Consider the following 24,555-nt stretch of genomic DNA (forward strand, 5'->3'; position numbering starts at 1 on the left):
AGCACATAGACAAGTCTAGTACCTGCTAACGCTAACCGATGGAGTAAATAAAGGGGAGAGTGATCCAACATGGGAAGTGAGATACTCAGCAGACTCATAGAATGGCAGATGTCCAAAATAGCACTCTGGCCTCAGAATCAGCCCTAAAGGCATTCGGATCTGGCTGAAAAGCCCATGAGAGTATTTCAGGCATGGAAAGCCAAGACACTCTGGCAAAAGATCTCTGTGAGTGAGATCCCAGTGGAAAGAACAGGTCCTCAAAGAAGGAGGTACCTTTCTCTGAAGGGAGGAGAGAACCTCCACTTTGATTATGACCTTGTCTAAACAAGATAAGAATCGGAGAACTCAGAGGGCTTCCATAGCCTTGGAAACTCATGACCGGAGCATAGGGAGACTACTGATGCCATAGACAGGAGTGTCAATTGGTAAAGTCAACAACAGGAGTCACTGTGCACTTACTCCTCATGTAGGATCTCTGTCCTTAATGTGCTGTGTATTGAGATTTAATGCTATAACGAGTACTCAAACAATATATTTCACTTTGTGTTTTTATGGGGGTGCAAACTGTTGAAATCTTTACTTAATGCATACTAAACTGATCCTCTGTAAAAAAAAAAAAAAAAAAAAAAAAAAAAAAAAAAAAAAGAAAGAAATTATCAACTCCCAACTTGACTCTCACTGGGATTAAACATGACAATAGGTCTGCTCTGATTTCATCATCATTTAAAAAAAATCATCTATTATTTTTCACTTTATGTTTCTGTGTGGGAGCAAACTGTTGAAATCCATACTTAATGTATACTAAGCTGATCTTCTGTATATTAAGATAATAGAAAATGAATCTTGATGTGAATGGAAGGGGAGAGGGAGTGGGAAAGGGGAGGGTTGTGGGTGGGAAGGACGGTTTGGGGGGGAAGCCATTGTAATCCATAAGTCGTACTTTCGAAATTTATCTTCATTAAATAAAAGTTTAAAAAAAAAAAGAGAGCAGATTTTACACGTTCTATAGGTACACTTCCAAGAACACAGCCACACTTCCTTCACTCCCATGCTCCTCACCTATCCCCTACTCTTCATCCCTTCTCTTCATCAGTTTTTGCAAGGGCATAATTTTAATCCACTCTATATTCACAGGCTTACTTCACCACTAATTATAATATTCAGAAAGAGAAAATAGGAAGACCATAGTTCCACAAGAGTATCAACACAAGCTAAAAATGGCAATCATATCCCAAAGTGACAACTTCATTCCTGTACATTTTTTGTGGTCCATATTAGCTGCCAAGTATCAGAGAAAACATATGATATTTATATTTTTGAGACTGGCTTGTTTCACTAAGCATAATGGTTTCCAGTTGCATCCATTTTGTTGCAAAAGACAGGAATTTAGTCTTTCTTATGGCTGAGTAGTATTCCATAGTGTATATATACCTCATTTACTTTATCCAATCACCAGTTAGTTGATGGACATCTGAGTGGATTCCATAACTTAGTTATTATGAAGTAAGTTGCAATACACCTGGGGGTACAAATAACACTTTCGTGGGCTGATTTAATTTATTTTGCATAAATTTGCAAGAGTGGAATGATTGGGTCATCTAGTTGATCTATTTTCAGATCTCTGAGGAATCTCCATACTATCTTTCAAAATGGCTGTATTAATTTATGTTCCTACCAACAGTAGGTTACAGTACATTTTTCCCCACATCCTCACCAGCATTTTTTTTTTTTTGGATGATAGCCATTCTAACCGGGATGATAGAAAACCTCATTGTGGTTTTGATTCTCATTTCCCTGATGGATAGTGATCCTGAGCATTTTTTCATGTATCCATTGGCCATTTGCATTTCATCCTTTGAAAAACGCCTGTTCAGTTCCATTGTCCATTTCTTAAATGGATTGTTTTGTTGTTGCTAAGATCTTTGAGCTCTTTATAGATTCTGGATATCAATCCTTTATCAGTTTCATAGTTTGCAAATATTTTCTCCCATTCTGTCAGTTGTCTCTTCACTTTTCTGAGTGTTTCTTTTGCAGTGCAGAAGCATCTCAGCTTGATGGTAATCCCATTTGTCTATTTTTGTTTTAAGAGCCTATGCTTCTGAGGTCTTTCCCAAAAAGTCATTGCCTATGCCAATATCTTACAGAGTTTCCCCAAAGTTTTCCACTTGTAATTTGATGGTAACAGGTCATATTTTCAGATCCTTGACTCATTTTGAATGAAGTTTTGCATAAGGTATAAGGTAGGGATCTTGTTTCATACTTCTTCACAGGTAGACCAAATTTTCCCACCACCATTTGTTGAAGGCACCGTCCTTTCTCCCAGGATTGATTTCATTTTGTTTGTCAAAGATTAATGGATTATAGATGCATGAACTGATTTCTGGGGGTTTCTAATCTGTTCCATTGATCTACATGTCTATTTTTGTGCCTATACAAGGCTGTTGTATTTATAACTGCCATGTAGTGTATCTTGAAGCCCTGTATTGTGATATCCCATCTTTGATTCTGTTGTTTAAGACTATTTTAGCTATTTAGAGTCTCTTCTGTTTCCATATGAATTTTAGCATCATTTTTTAAGATCTGAGAAGAATGTTATTTGTGTTTTGATTGGGGTCACATTTTATCTGTAAATTGCTTTCAGTAGTATGGACATTTTGATGATATTAATTCTTCCAATCCACGAACATGGAAGATTTTTCCATTTTTTTGTGTCTTCTTCTATTTCTTTCTTTAATGTTTTGTAATTTTCATTGTGGAGATCTTCTACCTTCTTGGTTAAATTTATTCCAAGGTAGTTAGATTTTTTTTGTAGCTATTGTGAATGGGACTGATATTACATGGTTTTTTTTTTCAGCCATGGCATTGTCTGTGTATAAAAAGACTATTGATTTTTGTGTGTTTATTTTATATCCTGCAACTTTACCAAAGTCTCCGATGAGCTCCAATAGTATCTTAGCAAAGTCTTTTGGCTCCCCTATTTAATCAAGTCATCCACAAACCGGGAAAATTTGACTTCCTCCTTTCCATTTTGTATCCGTTTGTTTTCTTTTTCTTGCTTAATGGCTCAGGCTGAAATTTCCAGGAGTATCTCGAATATCAATGGTGAAAGTGGGCATTCTTGTCTGCTTCCAGATCTTAAAGAAATGAAATTATTTCAAGCTAGGAATCTTCTGCACCACAAAAGAGACAATCAACAGAGTGAAGAGACTAAAGGCAGAATGGAAGAAAATATTTGCCAGCTATTCAACCAAAAGAGAATTAATACCCTAAATAAATAAGGAACTAAATGGGGGGGGGGAATAAACTGAATACCAAAAAACAGCAAATCTTATTAGCATTAGACATTTCTCAAAAGAAGAAATATAAATGGCCAATAAACGTATAAGGAAAGGCTTGATATCACTAGCCATAAGGGAAATGCAAATTAAAACCACAATGAGATATCGCCTTACCTATTTGAAAATTACTATTATCAAATTTAAAAAGTGACAAATGCTGGCAAGGCTGTCGAGAAAGGGAGACTCTTCTAAACCATTGGTGGGAATGTGAATTAGTACACACTCTGAAAAAGGGCTTGGAAATTAGTCAAAAAAACTAGAAATATAAATTCTATATGATCCACTACTTAGTGTATATACAAAATACATGAATTATTATATCAAAAAATATGTGCAATGCAGCACTATTCATAATGGACACGTTATGAAATCAACTAAAATGTCCATCAATAGATGAATGGATAAACATGTATACATACAGAATGGAATATTATTCAGCCATGAAATATATGAAACCATGATATTTGCAACATAATGGATGGAACTGGAGGACAATTTATTAAGGGAAATAAACCAGAACTAGAAACAATAATACATTCTTTCTGATATGTGAGAGCTAAAAAATTCAATGTGAACAGAATCATAATTACCAGAAGCTTGATGGTTTATGGGTGATAGAAGAAGTTTGGATAATGAGTACCAAATCAGAGTTAGACAGAAAGAATAAGTTCCTACTGTAATATACCATAGTGGAGTGACTATAGTTCAAGATAACCTCATATATTTTTCTGTCAAATAGAAGAGGGGAGTTGCAGAGCTCTAATCACAGTGGCAGGAAAAAGGAAATATTCATTGCTCTGGCTGCTTCAGTAAATATTTTATACATTTGTTGATGTATTGCACTCCAAATATTTATAATTATTGCTAATGAACTTTTACTGGTTTAATAAATAACTCAACTTATAGGGATAAAATAGAACAATCAGAGGAACAAGATATCACTAATTGGACAAAATAAAGTGTAACTGACCTTAAAGAAACAAAAATGTATGAAATGCCTGAAAGACTTCTAAATAGCTATTTTAAGGAAGCTCGAAGAACTGCAAAAAATACAGTAGAACAATTCAATGCTTTCAGAACATAAGTGATTAAAAGAAGCAATTTCACGCCAAGACTGAAGTAAAAAAATTCAAACTGAAACCCTGGAGGTGGGGGTCAGCATTTGGTGAAGCAGTAAAGAGACTACAGGAGATGCCAGTATCCCATATTGTCATGACTGAGTTGGCATCCCAGGTCTGCTCGCAGTTTCAGCTTTCTGCTAATGAGCATCCTGGGATGGAACCAGTGATTGTTCATGTAACTGGGGAAAAAGACTTCTCAGCTGGTGGCTTCAGCCTGGCCCGTCCCTGGCTGTTGTGATCATTTGGTGAATGAACCAGCAGATGGAAGATCTCTCACTCTCTCTGTAGACAACTGACTTTAAAATAATTTAATTATAAAATTATAAAAAAGATATACCGGGGCTCAAAAGTACAATGAAAACAATGACAGCCATCAGCATTAATTACAGCATTGCTCAAGAAAAAAAAAAAATCTGTGAACTCAAGATAGGTTATTTGAAAATATATAGTCAGAGAACCAAACAGTAAAAGAACAAAAAGTAATGAGGAAAATTCTCAGGGTTTTAGGGACATTTTAAAAAAATATTCTGAAGCCATTGGTGAACAACATTGTTCTTTACAACAAGTAAAGAGAGATAATCAGATAGACAGCTTGTTTAAAGAAATAATTTCTTGTTTTACAGTTTGACTTTGCAACTATGTACAGGTTTTACAGAATTTTTTAAAAGAATCCTCAAAATTGAAAAGGAATGGAAACAAATAAGACTAATTGTTAATTTGGCAACAGCAACACAGAGTAAAAATATCCTGTTAAGTCATGTTTAAATCCGCATTCGCAGTGAGCCATTTCTAAGGGCAAAATGAAAAGGAAGGACAAAACAACAAAAAACAGCCCAAAGGAATCCAAAACCACATTCCATAGCCTCCTTGTGGGTAGCATTGCCACTGTAATTTTGAAACTATGACGTAAGTGTTACTGGTTAAAGTAAATAAATAATAATACTGGCATGAAGCAGGATTTTCAGTGGAAGAGATACAAGATATAAGTATAAAACAGAAAAGATTAATCTTACAACTTGAAAGTATATGTTTGTGCTAATTATTATTTTTCTCCATTGGAAAGCCTAGAAACACTGAAGAGCTAATAGCAGAATTCCAAGCCTAGCAAGTGGCCCTTTTCTGTTTGTTTTTTAAGGATCTATGTTGTTTATTTGAAAGGCAGAGTGACAGAGAGAGGGAAAGACAGACAGAGATCTTCCATCTGCTGGCTCACTCCCCAGATGGTGGCTAGGGTTGGGCCAAGCTGAAGCCGGGAGCCTGAAACTCCATCCAGGTCTCCCATGTGGGTGGCAGGGGCCTAGGCACTTGGACCACCATCTGCTGCTTTCCCAGGTGCATTAGTAGGGAGCTGGATCAGGAGCAGAGCAGCTGAAACTGGAACTGGTACTGTGATATATCAGAGGCATTGCAGGCAGTGGTTTAACTCGCCATGCCACTATGCTGGCCCCACTTCTGGCCTTTACGTGCTGTTTTCCTCTAAGAGGATCCAAGGATCCTTGGAGAAGTGCCGATACCAGGACTAAGCCAAGAAATGCACAAGAGCCCAGGACCTGTTGAAGGCCTAGAAAGTTGATAACTTGAAACACCACTGGGGGCTGTGAAAGGCTCAGGCATCCATGTGGATCCACACATGGACAATTTAACCAGCACCTCACAGCGATGGAAGCAAGTCAAACCTATCAAGATCCATTTAATATAGTATAAAACATCTGTGGCGTAGTGGGCTAAGCCTCCACCTGTGGCCCCAGCATCTTGTATGTGCGCCAGTTCCAGTCCTGGCTGCTCCTCTTCCAATCCAGCTCTCTGCTTTGGCCTGGGATAGCAGTGGAGGATGGCCCAAGTCCTTGGGCTCCTGCACCCACATGGGAGACCTGGAGGAAGCTCCTGGCTCCTGGCTTCGGATTGGCCCAGCTCTGGCCATTGTGGCCATTTGGAGAGTGAGCCAGCAGATAGAAGACCTCCCCGACCCTTAACTCTAACTGTCAAATATATAAATCTTTAAAAAGAAGATCTGACCCATCGCCATGGGAGGTCACTGGTAGGCAAAGGGAAATAATGATGAGTATCTATGCTGTATGAAGTATATGGGGGTATTTTAAGAGGCTCATGGAAAATGGAATTAAAAGGCATTTGTTTTGGTGCAAAAAAAAAAAGAAATAATAACAGAAAACTTTACAAACACAGATTAAGATATAAATATATAGTAACAGCAAAGTCAAACATCTTTAATCAGATTTATTCCAAATATGTGCATACTAAGTGTCAGGAAAATGGCGCAGTTTTATCTATGGCACGATCTACACCCTGACACCATCCTAGACTCTAGCCCCCTTTGCCATTGCTGGAAGCCAAGTGGCCACGTGGCCCAACCACTGGTGTCAAGCTCCACCCCCATCCTAATGGGATTCGCTGCTCCTGCTTCCCTGCCCGCCCTCCAGCAAAGTTTTAAAAGGACCTGTTCCTGAACACGGGGCTCTCTCTTCTCTGCGCTCTCTGCTTTCCTCTCCTCTCCCCCTCTCATCTCTCTTCTCTCTGCTCTCTCTCTTCTCTGCTCGCTAGCTCCTCTCCTCTCTGTCTCTCTCTCTCTCTCTTATACTCTTCTTCTCTCTCTTTTTCCTTCTTCGCCCCTTCCCTCCAGCCTTCTGTTTTTCCCCAAAAAACACGTTCCCTTACTCCAGTGTTTGTGTTTTGTGACGGCCTAACACTAAGACATATTATAAGCAAACTACAAAGATCAAAGACTATGAAAGTATCCTGAAAACGTAAAAGAAAATAACACATATAAAGAGTCCCAATACACCTAGCAGCAAAACACGTCAGTGGAAAACTTACAGGACAGGAAAGAGTGCTTATGCCTCCCCATGCCACACACACACACACACACACACGCAAACTCAAAACACTTCCAACCAAGAATACTCTACATGGTAAATCTATCCCTCAGAAACTGTGAAGAGATAAAAACTTTCCCAAACAAAAGCTGAGAGAGTTAATCCCTACCAGATCTCTCTTACAACAAATGCCAGAGGAAGTTCTTTGACATGAAAGAAATGGACACTAATGAGTAACACAAAAACCTCGGAAAGTGTAAAACTCACTGGTGAAAGTAAATAAACAGTCAAATTCAGAATACCAACAGAGTAATGATGATGTGTAAATCACTTCTATTATAAAGTTTAAAAAGAAAACAACTACTGAAATAATATTAACTGCAGTAATTTATTAACATTATGCCATATAAAATGTTAATTTTGGAAAGAAGAGTAGTTAAAAGGTGAAAGTTTTTTTTAAATTAAAGCTATTTTCATCTTAAAATAACCTATTTAAGCATCATGCTAAACATGGAACGTGTGAACTATTGTAAGTATCATGCCAACCACAGAGCAAAAATTTGTAACAGATACACCAAAAATTGAAAAATCAAGGAAAAAACTCACTTAGCTACAAAGAAAGACAGTAAGAATGGAATAAATATTCTATCTATAAAATAACCAGAAAATAATGAACAAAATGACAGTAATAACTTCTTACCTGTTGATAATTACCTTTATTTGAATTATTTAAATATACAAAACAAAATACATAGAATGAATAAATAGATTAAAAAACAAGACCCAATTATATGCTGCCTACAAAAGATTTAGGTCACCCATAAGGACGCACATACGTGGGAGACCCGGAGGAAAGTTCCTGGCTCCTGGATTCAGATGGGCGCAGCTCTGGCCATTGCAGCCAATTGGGGAGTGAGCCAGCGGATAGAAGACCTCTCTCTCTCTCTCTCTCTCTCTCTCTCTCTCTCTGCTTCTCCTTCTCTCTGTGTGTAACTCTGACTTTCAAATAAATAAAAAATCTTTAAAAAAAAAGAAGACACTAAAAAATGAAAACACTTCCAATGTTACTGGATTTTAAGAATTAATTATTATTAAATAATTGTAGTAACAAATGCCATTTAGATTCAATGCAATATCCAGTAAATACCAATGAAATTTCTCACAGACCTATAAAAAGTAATCTTAAAATTCATGTGGAGGGGCTGGCACTGTGGCATTGTGGGTAAAGCCGCCGCCTGCAGTGCCAGCATCCCATATGGGCGCCAGTTCAAGTCCTGACTGCTCCACTTCTAATCCAGCTCTCTGCTGTGGCCTGGGAAAACAGTAGAAGATGGCCCAAGTCCTTGGGCCCCTGCACCAGCGTGGGAGACCCAGAGGAAGCTCCTGGCTCCTGCCTTCGGATCAGCACAGCTCCAGCAGTTGCAGACAATTGGAGAATGAACCAGCGGATAGAAGACCCTCTCTCTCTGCATCTCCTTCTCTGTGTAACTCTGACTTTCAAGTAAATAAATAAATCTTTAAAGAAATTTCACATGGAAGCACAAGACATCCTAAATAGGCAAAGAAATCTTGAACAAAAGAATGAAGCTGGAGGCATCACATTGTCAAATTTTAAGACATACTGCAGAGCTATTGTAACCAAAACAACATGATTTTGGAATAAAAACTGACACGGTAGACCATTGTAACAGAAGAGATTCCAGAAATGAATCCATGTATGTACATCCAATTTATTTTTGACAACAATGCCAAAAACCATGAACTACAGAAAAGACAGTCTAGGGACCGGTGCTGTGGCATAGTGGACTAAGCCTCACCCTCCGGTGTCAGCATCCCATATGGGTGCCAGTTAGAGTCCCGGATACTCCTCTTCCAAACCAACTCTGCTACAGCCTGGGAGAGCATCAGAGAATGGCCCAAGTCCTTGGGCCCCTGCACCCATGTGGGAGACCCAGAAGCTTCTGGTTCCTGCTTCAGATTGGCCCAGCTACATTCCTTGTGGAAATTTGGGGAGTGAGCCAGAGGATGGAAGACCTCTTTCTCTGTCTGTAACTCTGCCTCTCAAAAAATAAATAAATATTTTTTAAAAAGAATTCTCTGTTCTACATATGGAGGATGGCCCAAGTGCTTGGGCCCTTGCCATCCATGTAGGAGACCCAAAGAAACTCCTGGCTCCTGGCTTTGGACCAGCCCGGGTCTGGCCATTGCAGCCACTTAGGGAGTGAACCAGCGGTTGGAAGATCTTTCTCTCTGTCTCTCCCTCTGTCTCTCTGTAACTCTGGCTTTCAAGTAAATAAATAAATCTTTAAAAAAAAAGACACATAGACCAAGAATAAAAATTACAGAAATAAATCCACATAGCTACAACCAACTTATCTTTGACAAATGTTCTACATACATTCCTTAGAAAAAGAACAGTCTTGGGGCCAGCGCTGTGGCGCAACGGGTTAACACCCTGGTCTGAAGCTCCAGCATCCCATAGCTGGTTCTAGTCCCGGCTGCTCCTCTTCCAATCCAGCTCTCTCCTATGGCCTGGGAAAGCAATAGAGGATGGCCCATGTCCTTGGGCCCCTGCACCCACGTGGGAGACCTGGAAGCTCCTGGCTCCTGGCTTCGGATTGGTGCAGCTCTGGCCATTGCGGCCATCTGGGGAGTGAACTAGCGGATGGAAGATCTCTCTCTCTGTCTCTACCTCTCTCTGTAACTCTGTCTTTCAAATAAATTAATAAATGATTAAAAAAGAAAAGAAAATGGACAGTCTCTCCAATAAATGATGTTAAGAAAAATTGGATCTCCACGTAGAAATTTGAAACAAGACCTTTATCTTATACCCTATAGAAAAATCAACTCAAAAAGGATCAAAAATCTAAATATAGGATATGAAACTACTGGAGAAAATACTCCAAGACACTGGCATAGGAAATGACTTTTGGATAAGACTCCAAAAACACAGGCAATAAAAGTGAAAATAGACAAATGAAATTGTATAAAGCTAAGAAGCTTCTGACGGCAAAGGAGACAATCAACAGTGTAAAAGCATAATAGGAGAAAATATTTGGAAATGATACATCTGGTAAAGAATTGAAATCTAGAATGTATGAGGAAATCAAGATAATCAACATCAAGCAATCAAACAATCCAGTAGAAATGGTCAAAGCAAGGCTGGTGTTGCAGCACAGCAGATTATGGGGCCACCTGAGACATCTGCATCCCATATGGGCACCATTGTGAGTCTTGGTTGCTCCACTTCCCATGCAGCTCCCTGATAATGTGCCTGAAAAGGTGGCAGAAGATGGTGTAAGTACTTGGGCCCTTGACAGTAGGAGACCTGAATGGAGTTCATAGCTCCTGTATTTGGCATGGCCCAGCCCTGGCCGTGTGGACATTTGGGGAGTTAACCAGCAGATGGAAGATTTCTCTTTCTGCCTCTCTCTGTAACTCTGCCTTTTAAATAAATGAAACCAATCTTTTAAAATAAACACACACACAATTAGGTAAAAGGAATATCTTCTAGTGTTGCACAGCACAGTGGGGTTGCTATAGTTGAAAATAACTTAAATATCATATGAAGAACTAGAATAGAGGAGCTGGAAGATTCCAGAGCTAAAATATTATAAGGAAATAAAAATTCTAGATCCCATAATTTGATCAATGCATGATATATACATGTATTGAAAGGTCACACTGTATCACATAGGCATGGGCAATTATTTCACATTAATGAAAAGGGTATAAAATCCTTATGGAATGCAAAAAATCAAAACTATTTTTAAAAAGAACTTGACCAAACTTTGTTCATGCCCTATGGCTTTATGGAAGTCTAAATTTAATAATGAAGGGTGCCAGCGTTGTGGCCCAGCGGGTTAACGCCCTGGCCTGAGGTGCCAGCATCCCATATGGGTGCAGGTTCTAGTCCTGGCTGCTCCTCTTCCAATCCAGCTCTCTGCTGTGGCCTAGGAAAGCAGTAAAAGATGGCCCATGTTCTTGGGCCCCTGCACCTACGTGGGAGACCTGGCTCCTGGCTTCAGATCAGTGCATTTCCGATCGTTGCGGCCATCTGGGGAATTGACCAGCAGATGAAAGACCTCTCTCTCTTTCTCTACCTCTCTATGTAACTCTACATTTCAAATAAATAAAAATAATCCTTTAAAAATTTAATAATGAAGGACAGTTTATTTGGCAAATCCATTTTTTTAATTTGGCAGGACTGCTTTTATTCAGAAATAAAGTGAGACTTGAAAAGAAAAAGAAACACAGTGGAAAGATTTAGAAAATTCACACCCTGACCAGGAAAAGGGCCTGAAAGAAGCATGTAAAGGTGTATGTACCACAGAGATCCTTTGCAAAAGCATGCATAAATAAAAGTGAACCAGTTGCTTTGCATGGAGACAATGAAAAAGAGGCTTAGAAATCTTCAAGAAACTCTTCCCATCATAGCCCCTGAGGCATGGAAGGACACACTTGTTTCAGGGAGCAAGTCTGGGAGCAGTGGAGCGCCAGTTCGAGATTCCGCTCCTAGTTTTCCAGTATCGTGCTCTACAATTGCAGCTGTGATTAAAGCAGGCCCCTACCTGCTGCAGACATTGGTCACATTCACCTGATGCTGCTTTTGCAGGTGTGCAGAATTTAAGATTGGGCGATCATAGAGGCATGCACTGAGATTTCAAGGAAAAACCCGGGAGGCCAGGCATAAGTTTCCCACAGGAATTTAGTCCCTACACACATTATCCACTATAAAACACAATGAGGCTGGCCGGTGCCACTGCTCACTTGGCTAATCCTCCACCTGCGGCGCCAGCACCCCAGGTTCTAGTCCTGGTTGGGGCGCCGGATTCTGTCCTGGTTGCTCCTCTTCCAGTCCAGCTCTCTGCTGTGGCCCGGGAGGGCAGTGGAAGATGGCCCAAGTGCTTGGGTCCTGCACCCGAATGGGAGACCAGGAGGAAGCACCTGGATCCTGGCTTCGGATTGGCGCAGCGCGCCGGCCATAGCGGCCATTTGGGGGGTGAACCAACGGAAAAGGAAGACCTTTCTCTCTGTCTAACTTTACCTGTCCAAACGCACACACACACACACACACACACACAATGAGGCTGAAACCAGGATTCCAGGAAGATAGAACAAGCATTAAGCAACACTAGCCCTCGAAAGCTGCAGGTATCCTGTGATCAACAAAGCCATGGGAGTGGGGCTGTTTTGGGCTTTGGGTGCCTAACCGCTGCTGCAGTATGCACAGGATGCAAGACTTAAAGCTTTAAATTTAATATCTCCCCTGCAGGGTATTGGTCTTGCTTTGGGTCAATTATTCTTATTTACTTATTTATTCCTCCCACTTGGAATAGGAGTATTTATCTTGTCAGAGTCCAGCCATTCTATCTTGAAAGTGTAGAACTTGGTTTTTTGAATTACAGGTGCTCATAGCTGGAAGCGTTTTCCTTGGGTCTCAGGTGAGATTTTGAATTGGGTATGTATTGTGATTTTGGGACTATTGGGGGTGGAATGAATGTATGTAGCATTGTGATAAGAATATGAAGCTTGTGGGACAGGGATGAAACACAATGATTTGGATCAGGTATGAACCAGGGGTTCAGGTACTAGAAGATTGGTCCCCAGTGTGGTGGCATAAAGAAGTGATAGGAACTTTAAGAGTTGGAACATAATGGTAGGTATTTAGGTCATTGGGTATTCTGCCCTTGTGTGTGTGTGTGTGTGTGTGTGTGTGTAATTCTCATGGGACCCTGATTAGTTCTTGTGAGAGGGTCATTTTAAAAGAGATACCTCCTTCTTGCACAACCTTGAACTATATTGCCATACACCATGATGTGATGCAGTCAAGAGGCCTTCATCAGAACCAAAAATATGTAAGCGCCAAACTCTTTTTTTTTCGTAAAGTATTTATGTTTTTGAAAGGCAGAGAGAGAGAGAGAGAGACATAGAGATCTTTTTTCTGCGGTTCATTCCTGAAATGGCCACAATGGCCAGGGCTGCTCTTGGCTAAAGCCAGGAGCCCAGAACTCTATCAAGGCCTCCCACAAGGGTGGTGGGGTCCCAAGCACTTGGGCCATCTTCTGCTGCTTTTCCAGGTGCATTAGTAGGGGCAGGATCAGAAGCAGAGCAGCAGGGTACTCAAACCTGTGCTACGATATAGTATGCTGGCATTGCTGGTGGCAGCTTAACCTGCTGCTCCATAATGTCAACGCTCTTTTTAAATATGTATTTATTTATTTTTAAAGTCAGAGTTACAGAAAGTGAGAGAGAGAAACAAAGAGAGAGAGAGAGAGAGATCTTCTACTCACTGGTTCACTTCCTGGATGTCTGCAATAGCCAGTGATTGCCAAGCCAAAGCTAGGAGTCAAGAAGTTCATCCAGGCCTCCCACATGAGTGGCAGGAGCCAAACACTTGGGTCACCTTCAGCTGCTTTTCCTAGGCCATTATCAGGGAGCTGGATCAGAAGTGGAGCAGCTGGGACATGAACTAGTGATCATATGGGATGCTGGAATCGCAGCTGGTAGCTCTATCCACTGTACCACAATGCCAGCCCACCCTCTTTTCTTTATAAGCTATCTATCCTCAAATATTTTGCTATAGTAATGGAAAAGAAATATGGCAACCAAGAGGCAAGATTTACAATGATTTTTATCATAAATTTATCCTTCAAATTATGGATTTACCTCATCAAAAAATTGTCCAAAGGTGAATAATATCCACCTTGTCAGAATATAATGAAACATCATGGCATGCCCTAAAAAGTTCACTAGTTGGGTTCAGTTGCATTTTTGGTTATTGTAGCTGCGTCCTTTGGATATATGAGGGAAACTGCCCATGGTGCATAGATAAATTTCAAAGATACTCATATCCTAGCCAGCCTTCCCATTGTTACATAAGTACATTTACATTTCTGGAGCTTTTGTATCCTATGAAGTTAATCTATCAAAACTTAAAACAAGTTTCCTAGGTCTAGGTTTTCTGTTCTATCACTCCATTTAATCTTAGAACCTTTAAAGAACGAATGGAAGGTAACTGATCCAGTCATTTGCAACAAAATGGAGGAATCTGGAACACATCATGCTGAGTGAAGTAAGCCAGTCCCAAAGGGACAAATACCATATGTTCTCCCTGATCGGTGACAACTGACTGAACACCAAAAAAGAAACCTGTTGAAGTGAAATCGACACTATGAGAAACGGTGACTTGATCAGCATAGCCCTCACTGTTAATGAACAACTTAATACATTATCCCTCTTAGTAGTTTTTTTTTTTTTGTCTGTTCTACTTAATATGACTGGTTTAATTCTGTAATTAATACACAGTTATTCTTAAGTGTTGAAATTTAACTGAAATGTGATCCCTGTTAAACATAAGAGTGGGAATAAGGGAGGGAAGAGATGTACAATTTGGGACATGCTCAAGCTGACTTGCCCCAAATGGTAGAGTTAGAAACATACCAGGGGACTCCAATTTAATCCCATCAAGGTGGCATGTACCAATGCCATCACACTAGTCCAAGTGATCAATTTCAGTTCACAATTGATCATAATGAAAGGACTAAGAGTCAAAGGGAGCACATAAACAAGTCTAGTGCCTGCTAATACTAACCGATAGAATAAATAAAGGGGAGAGTGATCCAACATGGGAAGCGAGATACTCAGCAGACTCATAGAATGGCGGATGTCCTAAACAGCACTCTGGCCTCAGAATCAGCCCTAAAGGCATTCCGATCTGGCTGAAAAGCCCATGAGAGTATTTCAGGCATGAAAAGCCAAGACACTCCAGAAAAAAAAAAAAAAACTAAATGAAAGATCTCTGTGAGTGATATCCCAGTGGAAAGAACAGGTCTTCAAAGAAGGAGGTACCTTTCTCTGAAGGGAGGAGAGAACCTCCACTTTGACTATGACCTTGTCTAAACAAGATAAGAGTCGGAGAACTCAAGGGGCTTCCATAGCCTTGGAAACTCATGACAAGAGCCTAGGGAGATTACTGATGCCATAAACAGGAGTGTCAATTTGTAAAGTCAACAACAGGAGTCACTGTGCACTTACTCCTCATGTAGGATCTCTGTCCTTAATGTGTTGTACATTGAGGCTTAATGCTGTAACGAGTACTCAAACAGTATATTTCACTTTGTGTTTCTATGGGGGTGCAAACTGTTGAAATCTTTACTTAATGTATACTAAACTGATCTTCTGTAAAAAAAAAAAAAAAAGAAGAAATTATCAATTCCCAACTTGACTCTCACTGGGATTAAACCTGACAATAGGTCTGATCTGATTTCATCATCATTTGAAAAATCATCTATTATTTTTCACTTTATATTTCTGTGTGGGAGGAAACTGTTGAAATCTTTACTTAATGTATGCTAAACTGATCTTCTGTATATAAAGAGAATCGAAAATGAATCCTCATGTGAGTGGAAGTGGAGAGGGAGTGGGAAAGGGGAGGGTTGCGGGTGGGAGGGACGTTATGGGGGGGAAGCCATTGTAATCCATAAGCCGTACTTTGGAAATTTATATTCATTAAATAAAAGTTAACAAAAGTGTAAAAAGAGAAAATCTTATATGATCAGTGTAGGACTGAGTGAGGGGAATTTTTACTTAAATAACGAATGAATTGAGATTCAGAATTATCATCTTCAAGGCATTTTTTTATTCAAAATGACTATCCTCTCTTCAAGAGACATCCAACTGTCTTCATGCCTGACTTTCATTTTCCATCTAATAATTTAGTTGCTTATATGTTCCAAGAGATATTTGACTCAGGTGAAATGGAAAAATGTTCATATTTGATTTTGGTAATTTGTTGACAAAAACAAAAACAAAACAAGGAGCTGGCGCCATGGTGCACTAGGTTAATCCTCTGCCTGCAGCACCAGCATCCCATATGGACACCGGTTCTAGTCCCGGTTGCTCCTCTTCCAATCCAGCTCTCTGCTGTGGCCTGGGAAATCAGTGGAGCATGGCCCAAGTGCTTTGGCCCCTGCACCAGCGAGGCAGACCAGGAAGGGGCACCTAGCTTCTGGCTTCTGATCGACACAGCTCCATCTGTTGCGGCCATTTGGGGAGTGAACCAACGGAAGGAAGACCTTTCTCCCTGTCTCTCTCTCACTGTCTGTAATTCTACCTGTCAAATAAATAAATAGAAATCTAAAAAAAAAAAACACAAAAACAAAAACAAAACAGAAGTCTTTTGCATGCATATGTACTGTATGTGCATGCACATGGGTGCAAACAGGGATTAAGAAGATGCTGATTCATTTTCCACTGTTTGTAACATTTGATATATTTCTATAACTTTAAATGAGGAAGTCACTTAGCTGTGTGTGTGTGTGTGTGTGTGTGTGTGATTTGGTGTAGTTTTCCTCCAATTTCAAGTTGAAGTGGCAACATTTTTGGTTCAATGTCAGTTTTGATCTTGATAATACTGACTGCTGTCCAAAAAATGTAGTAGTTTATTTGCATTCCATTTTTTCCAATAGTAATTGCTGGCCTACCTACAAGATACCAGATTTTGATAATCTCCAAAGATACTCTCACCCACTTCCTAATCTCAGATTCTACTTTAAATTATTTTTGGAACATCATCCACAGACACAGATTTTTCCCGAATAAGCAGCCACAACATTGGTATTTGCTGGGGGAGAAATGTCTTCATGACAAAATCCACTGGGGTTCCTTTATACATGAATGACCCTTATACATGAATGGCAATATATATGAATGACATTACATGAATCACATATATTGGGAAAAACAGCAATAGCAATATATATGAATGGCATTACATGAATGACATACATTGGGAAAATACAGCAATAATTGAATATATCCCAAATAGGTTAGATGACTTGAAATTTTTTACCAGGACACAAATTATACTAAGATTTTATTTATAGATGGCAGTTTCATGATTATGACTGGTAGTGGGGGAACCTGTGTTTCCGTACCACTACTCTACATGTAGCAAAATTAAGGAAGTAGGGACCTTGTAATTTGCATGAGGCCAATCCACCTCCTGTTGCCACACTCTCAGGATGAATGTAAACTGAACTTTCTCAAAAATAATATAAATAATGTAACATATATCCACCTAACCCTAGAAAAATGTTTATACATAAGAATTGATATACAATTAAACTACTTCCCTGCAACAAAGAAAATCCTTTCCTGTACCCTGTTCTTTTTTATCTATTTTAAAGGTAGAAATACATAGATAAAAAGACAGAGAGATAAAGAGAGGAAGATATCTCCTGTCTACTGGTTCATGCCCCCAAATGCCTGCAACAGCCAGGACTGGTCCAGCAGCCAGATATTTCAGTCCAGGTCTCCCACATGGGTCACAAGAACCAAAGTACTTGAGTCATCATCACTTGCTGTCTCCCAAGATATGCATGAGCAGGAAGCTAGAATTTGGAGTGGCGCCAATACTCAAACCTAGACACTCCAACACAGGATATGGGTGTCCCAGGTAGTAGCTTAACCACTCTGCCTAACAGTCATCCGCAGTCCCCCAATTTCCTTTCCTAATACTGTTTCTTGTATGTATGAGGATGTGGGTGATGGGGAGGGGGTGCCATGATAGGTTTTCAAGGCTTTGTATTGAAATGGCAAACAACCGGATCCCAGGAAACAGAAGTGCAAGGTGAGCTGCTATTTCAGTACTTTCCCAAGTGAGTCTCCAGGTGGGCCAATGAAGTAGGCTCCAAATAATCAGGAAATTCCTATGGTTGCTTCCTCCCCAGAAGTCCCAACCACCCACAGGACCCAGAAACAAATTGCATGCAATGATGTTGAGCTAGGGCAGATGACTGCCATCTGAAGACATTAAACCACAGGCAATATTAGGTACCTCACCCTCTAGGAGCTGAGTAGCTAATGACATAGGCTTCACTTGATCATTACATTAACCCTTAAATAAAGCACATCTGCATTTCATACGATAGACTGTGGGGACCCTGCCTTTTGTATTCTTATGTTGGTGGTGTTTTGGTATACTATCAGAGCAAGCCTGTTTAGCCAGGAAAATCCCTTGAGAATTTTTCTCAACAGAAGAGAAAGAGCTTGAAGTCCTTTCAAGACTCTCAAGACTTCCATAAATGAGAATAATGAGGAGATGATGGTGAGAATAACATCTGTAAGTAGCAACATGGTTCCAAACTTGGAGATCTATAGCATTGGATGGCCAGACAGAAGTACTGTGTGATACAACATGTTTCACAACACAGGTCATGAGTAGAAGTTGCATTGCCACTGTACAGGAGATTTCCTAGTGAACAAGAACTTGGATGAGCTCCAGGGAAGGGCTATGATTGATTTTAGTTTTTCACTGGGACGTACAGAGAAACCTGGAATTTGGAGGACCAGAGTAGACATAACTCCTTACATTGCTTTTTGTTCTCCACCAAACAGGGTTAATACAAGAAATGTTTTTGAAAATATAGATATTCAAAAATGATTTTCTAGTTCTTGATTCACCATATTTTTCCTGCTTCCCAGTGTGTAAACCTTTCTCCTGGAAATAGGTTCAGTAAGCACAACCAGCCACAAAAAGGAAATCCAGTATGAGTCAACAGAACAGTGAAGACAAGAATATTGGCCTGTTTTAACAGTTGAATTGAAATGACATGCATGTTCATATTCATTTACAAGTAACAAAACTAAAAGAAGCCTTGCAAACAACTTCCAAGTTCCTAAATTTTGATTTGCGCTAACTCTGTTTCAGTGTCTGCAGTTGGCAATTTGGAAATAAAAACTCAATGACAATTGACAAAGTCAAAATGCTTTTATTTATACTGAAGTTTAGCAAGTACATTTTAAACAAAGGTATACTTTAACTTAATATATGGTAAAACAGGAAAAACCATACATATAAGTTTCTAGTCTCTAACACACTACTGATTTTTTCCCCTAAAAGACAAAAAGCCAAGCTTAAATGAGCATAGAAAAGCATCAAATATGGTCAAGTTACTTTTGCCATTAAGATTTAGCTCATATTTTTAAATTGGTCAATCTAATGTGAGGACAAAGTTTACATCATTGCTTTTAAAGTATACACATGTTCCTTTTAAAAACATAACATAGATTAAATAGCTGCTTCAGTAAACAAAGCTTTGCTGATCAAGACAATTGAAATAACTTCATGTTGAATAGTTTCAGAGATAAACTGGATTCACAAGCATCTTCATTTATGTAAAGCCAGCGAGGACCTTTCAGGCCGAATAAAACTGTTGTGCCATTGCTAAACAGTAATAGTTACCTCCTTTAAAAAAAAGAGAACAAGTTAGTTCTTCTGAGGAACAATGGTGATATGTGCTTAAAATACTAAATCTTCTATCTTCAGGAACCTAAAATGATCTGATGTAACAGGCTTGATTTTGTATTGATAAAATTTAACATTTCTCAACATTTCGATACATCAATGTGTCAGTTTTCAAAGATCCTTCAAGTTTCATGCCACAGCTTCTGTTCTTTCTCCAGCACTGAAGATATTGAAGATGGATACTCTTTTCCTGAACTATGTTGCAATGTCTATAGGGATCTATATTACAGTTTCCTTTTGTACATAATGGCACATTTGAATTCCCTATGGTTCACCAAATTAGGGGGAAAAGGGTATCTGATTGTGATCTAAGATAATGAAAGCTTTATACATTTAGAACTTCCTATCCCCAGGTTAACTTTGAGACTGTGTATACTGCATGAAGGGAGACTAGCTCAGACTATCATTTCAACCATGGTAATTGATTAAACCAGTATCCATTTGAATGTTGGTAATTAAAAGAATCCAAGCCAATTTTATTAGATTGGTATGGGTAAAAGTTATAGTTGGAAAGCTTTTTTAAAAAAACAATTTTATCTCTCTTTGTCTAAAATTGCTCTTTGTCATACCAAGAGTTGATGACCTGGGTTTGTATCTAGCTGCATCGCAAAATCGGCCTTTGCTTATAAAAGTAAAAGTAGGAAATAAAGTATGGATGACTCATTCCAAATCCATCACCTGTGCTTGAGGTACACTTAAAGATCATGGTTGTGATTCAATTATCTTTATATATAAAGAGAGAGTACATTATCTTTGGAGGACTGATATGCTAAACTAAAATATTAGCTCAGTTTAGCCAAAGCTTAGCATTGTCAGAAGGAAAGTATATACCTTTTTAACTTTGTGAATATTTTTAAATGCTTGTTCTTTCTGGATAGAAGGAATCATGGAGAGTCAGTGGAACTTTCTGAATAATATCTCATAACCAAAAATTAAGAGGTAATAAGGTTGATAGAAGAGTGAAAGAGTTTAGGTCAGTGTTAGACTAGCTGGATGGCCAGATTTCAATAGATGTCAACCAGACAGTTTGCCAAGGAGCCCATGGAATTCACCTGAGGTTTTCTAGGGACCAAAAGAAAACAGAACTTGAGTTCTTAGCAAGTGTCTGATAATCTGTCACCCTAGAGAATTTCTCAGACTCCTTTGTGGAGTCTTGGAATATCTACTCTGATGAAATTGACCAGGTAGTAGCTCAGTTCTGCAGTCTACCTTATCATTTGTATACACAGTCTAAATGTCAAAGGAAAGCCCTTAACATCAAATTACAAATAACCATTTACCAGGATTGAAATTTATACAATATAGCTAAAGCTTAAATCATGCAATACAAACTGTGAACTTTACAAACTTGAAAGCAATAACAAAACAAAGAATACCCCCTTAAAATTGTACAGAAACACAGTAATGAATGGCAAAGGATGTTTATCCTTTAGAAAAATGTAGATTCCGAAAAAATTCCCTCTTTTATTATGTATAATTCTTGTCTTTATTAAGAGACAAACATCGGCCTACACCCTTCAATAATTGTGCCTGCTTACAAGGCCTATGAGGGACAGTTTCCACAGCAGCTCAGCTCGGACAGCCAAAGAAAAACTAGACTAGCAAGAAGAAGACAGTATTAATTGAGTCAAGTTTTGTAGCTAGAATACAATAATTTGAGATTTCAGAGTAGTAAAATTTTTTCTCCGAATTTTGAGGATAGTAGCAAATTAAACGCCTGTATAGTATGCTGTATAATGTTGACACATACTCCAATAGTGCTTTACCTACGCCAATGCTGAACAATCATAAGGAAGGAACCAGTATTGACCTGCTAACTGACACTGGTCAGGGAAGTGATCTCAAAGTTTGCCACATTTCAATTTCAAAATGCATTTCAGCTATAATATGAGTGATTTATCATTTAGTTGTAGCTGTCAAAGTAAACTCCTAGATAAAACAAAAACATCTGGAACCATAAACAGAGGGGAGCAGTAGCTGAATTTTAATCCATACTTGGTGTGCTAACTTCATTAGGAACAGGAAACAGCTAATTAGTAATTGAATGTTTCATGTTTTTAAGAGTGTTTGTACTTGAGCTCCAAACAGAGATGATTTCATATGCATTCTGGATGTAAACATGATTAAAGATCAGGAAGAGCAAGGAACAAAGCTGCTCTGGAGGAATGTCAGGGATCTTGGGAACTTACAAGGAGGGACACAGTCTGACATTTGGGGAGAACTGATAGAATTTATTGCTTTAACATTTATCAGATGAGTAAAGTGGGAATTTGGTATATCTATATAGATAGATATCTATAGATATCTATCATCATTTCTTAAGTAAAAATACAGACCCATGTGGTCATTCCCTTTACACAACACTGACTGACATGGGCATGTACTATGGAACAGAAGGCTGACGTGACCCCTTCCACACAGGAGACCCTCTGTTCATCAACAGACTTATCTTACAAGGGCTACAACTGGCTGCTTCAAACTCCATTAAGTGTGAGGCTTGCCTTCTGTGGTCTATCTGAACCTTATGAATCATAATAGCTAGGAATCATGTGTTATAAAGAAGGCAGATATATGAGAAAAGATCAGAAGAAAACTCATGAAGACCCCATAAAGTTCAATCAAAGTAAGTCAATCATATCTATTTGTAAACACACTAATTTCTTTTTAAGTGAGTTCATCTGAAAATGTTGTTCAGTTTCTCCATCATTTAATATATGCTGTTTGACTATATAATGAGGAGACATTTTGGATGTTATATTTTTAGTCAAACTTCATTGCTATTCAGTTCAATATTTGATATTAGTAAAATTTTTGATTTGACTTGCCTCAGTCCTTCTCCTCAACCATTTCTTATTTGGCGTCATTTCATCAAATTGAGCTAAACCAGCACACCTATTCTACATAAGCAGACCTTCTAGAGTCCATGGAAAGCACTGGAAGCCAACTGTGCCTTAGAAGAAATTCCTTCAGAGCGTAAATGACTGAAATGTCACACTGATATGAACTAATGTAATATTTAAAAAGTGTGTAAACTCAGTGGCCATTCCATCAGGAATTGAATGTTCTACCATAGGGTACTGATTATCTGATGGTGGATAAAAACTCCCTTGACCTTTTGCATAAGACAAGTGAAGTGTTTTGTCACATTGGAATTTAATTCCAGGGGAGATGCAAATATAATACATGGATTAGGTTTTGGTTTGTAAGAGGTGGACATTTTAGCAGGAGCATTAAATCTTTCTGATCATTAGAGTACCACTTAGCACACTAGCATACTGCTCTATTGAATTCTTAGGTGGCATGAAAATGATGGCGACAGGTTCTGCCATCAGCCTATGGCTAGGTCTTTATTAAGTAAACATTTGAACACATTTGAAGCCATTTCCTAGGCAGTGCAAGTGAAATGACCCACTTGGTCCTAATTGCTTGACCATGTTAGGCAGTTAGCCAGGTCTAGTCCAGAGGGTGAACAGTGAAAAATTCCCAGATGTCTTTCTCCCTCCTTATATCTCTAGATTTTTCACTCTTTTGCTTGCTGATAGGTTAATAAACAGGAAACAAGTCAGGGAAAGGGAGAAGAGAATAAAATTTTAAGTACCTTAGATATCTGCTTTTGGCATTGTCTTCTTACAGGTATGGAAATGTGCTAGTAGAAAGGGGTTAACCTACTTGCTCCACCATCAATAGTTCAAGGAGAAAACTAGATGTGGTATAATCTAGAAACTAGAGCTGCCTATATTTCCATAGAGAACATTACAGGCAAAGTGTTTCCTTTAGAGAGGTGAGCTCAAAAGCAGTGATAACAAATATTGATCATTCACACAAATGAATTACCTCCTGATATAATTGCTGTTAAACTCCAGGTCAGACAAATATAAAGCTACTTCATAGCAACCACAGCTTAAAGTGGTTGTGCCGGCATTTTAATTTCTCTCTACGGGCATTTAGAAATCTTAACATGTCTTCCTCCTACTTACCCCACTAGGATGCTGTGTGGATTAATGTGATAATGTTTGTGAAACACTATGAAAGAAAGGGGTTAAAGAAGTGTAAAGTATCATGTTCAGCCATCATTATGATTAACCCCTAAAAATTTGTGAAGTCCATTCTCTAGCACATTTTCCCTGTACGTGCAAGGTTCTATTTATCAGTAATGAACAAATAGTAATTGAAGGTTCCATAGTTTAAGAATTTAAGTATGAATTCTAAAGAATTACAACACTAGATAAGCAGGTAACTGCTACAGCACCCTATTCGTGCCTATGATCAGTTGGAGTTCCGGCATCAGTGTTCAGGCTGCACAGAAAAAACAATAAGACCTGGTCAAAATTTCATTCCAACAAAGAAAACCCAAAATCTACTCAATGCACTTCACTGAAAAATCAAACTCTCTGTATCATTTTGTATCTGTTCTAGATTTCAATAAATCCTGTGTAATAAGTGCATCATTTTATTAGGTTTATCTCAATCAAATATTCATTTATGTGAGTTTCATTCTATTAAAAATGATATTATACAAAGGTGAGCAAACCTGTAGATTTACAGTAGCTTAAAGCTTAATCTTATTATCTGGAGGTGATATTGACAATATAAAAATGGTGTAAATGATATTCCCTAACTCTAAAATACACTTATGAGCCCCTTGTGCATGTTCTACTGCTTTACAACTTGCAGTGAAATGCATGACTAGCTTACCAAGGCATTTAGGAAGTGTTCCTTTTTCCTCTGGAGTCCAAAACATGAGTAAAGACCCACACTATTTTCTAAGAATCAAAATCTTTGTTAATGGTTGCAATTTTCCCTCAAGATGAGATTTCTTTCCTTAAGGAATGGCAATTTGAAAGTACCTGCTCACTTTTCATTTTTTAAAAGCTACCATAAAGTGTGTCTATGATGCTTCTTTTTTGAGTTTTAATTTCTGTCTTCAATAAAATTTACTTACGATTTTTCCTACT

The 24,555-nt window shown here is 38.7% G+C and overlaps 1 protein-coding gene across 3 annotated transcripts in view; it reads right to left on the reverse strand.

Moving 5' to 3' along the window:
• Window positions 1–19,044: 19,044 nt before the first annotated feature.
• DACH2 (dachshund family transcription factor 2) overlaps window positions 19,045–24,555 on the reverse strand; it is a 573,909-nt gene continuing 568,398 nt past the window's right edge. For 2 of the 3 annotated variants that reach the window (XM_002720253.5, XM_017349997.3), the window contains exon 13: window positions 19,045–19,540. In XM_002720253.5, the coding sequence (XP_002720299.2) occupies window positions 19,491–19,540 (50 nt within the window). In that variant the 3' untranslated portion in view covers window positions 19,045–19,490. Of the gene's footprint in view, window positions 23,897–24,555 lie in introns of all 3 variants that reach the window. The other variant, XM_017349998.3, reaches the window with a different exon arrangement.

Source organism: Oryctolagus cuniculus, chromosome X, assembly GCF_964237555.1.
Source record: "Oryctolagus cuniculus chromosome X, mOryCun1.1, whole genome shotgun sequence".
NCBI lineage: Eukaryota > Metazoa > Chordata > Mammalia > Lagomorpha > Leporidae > Oryctolagus > Oryctolagus cuniculus.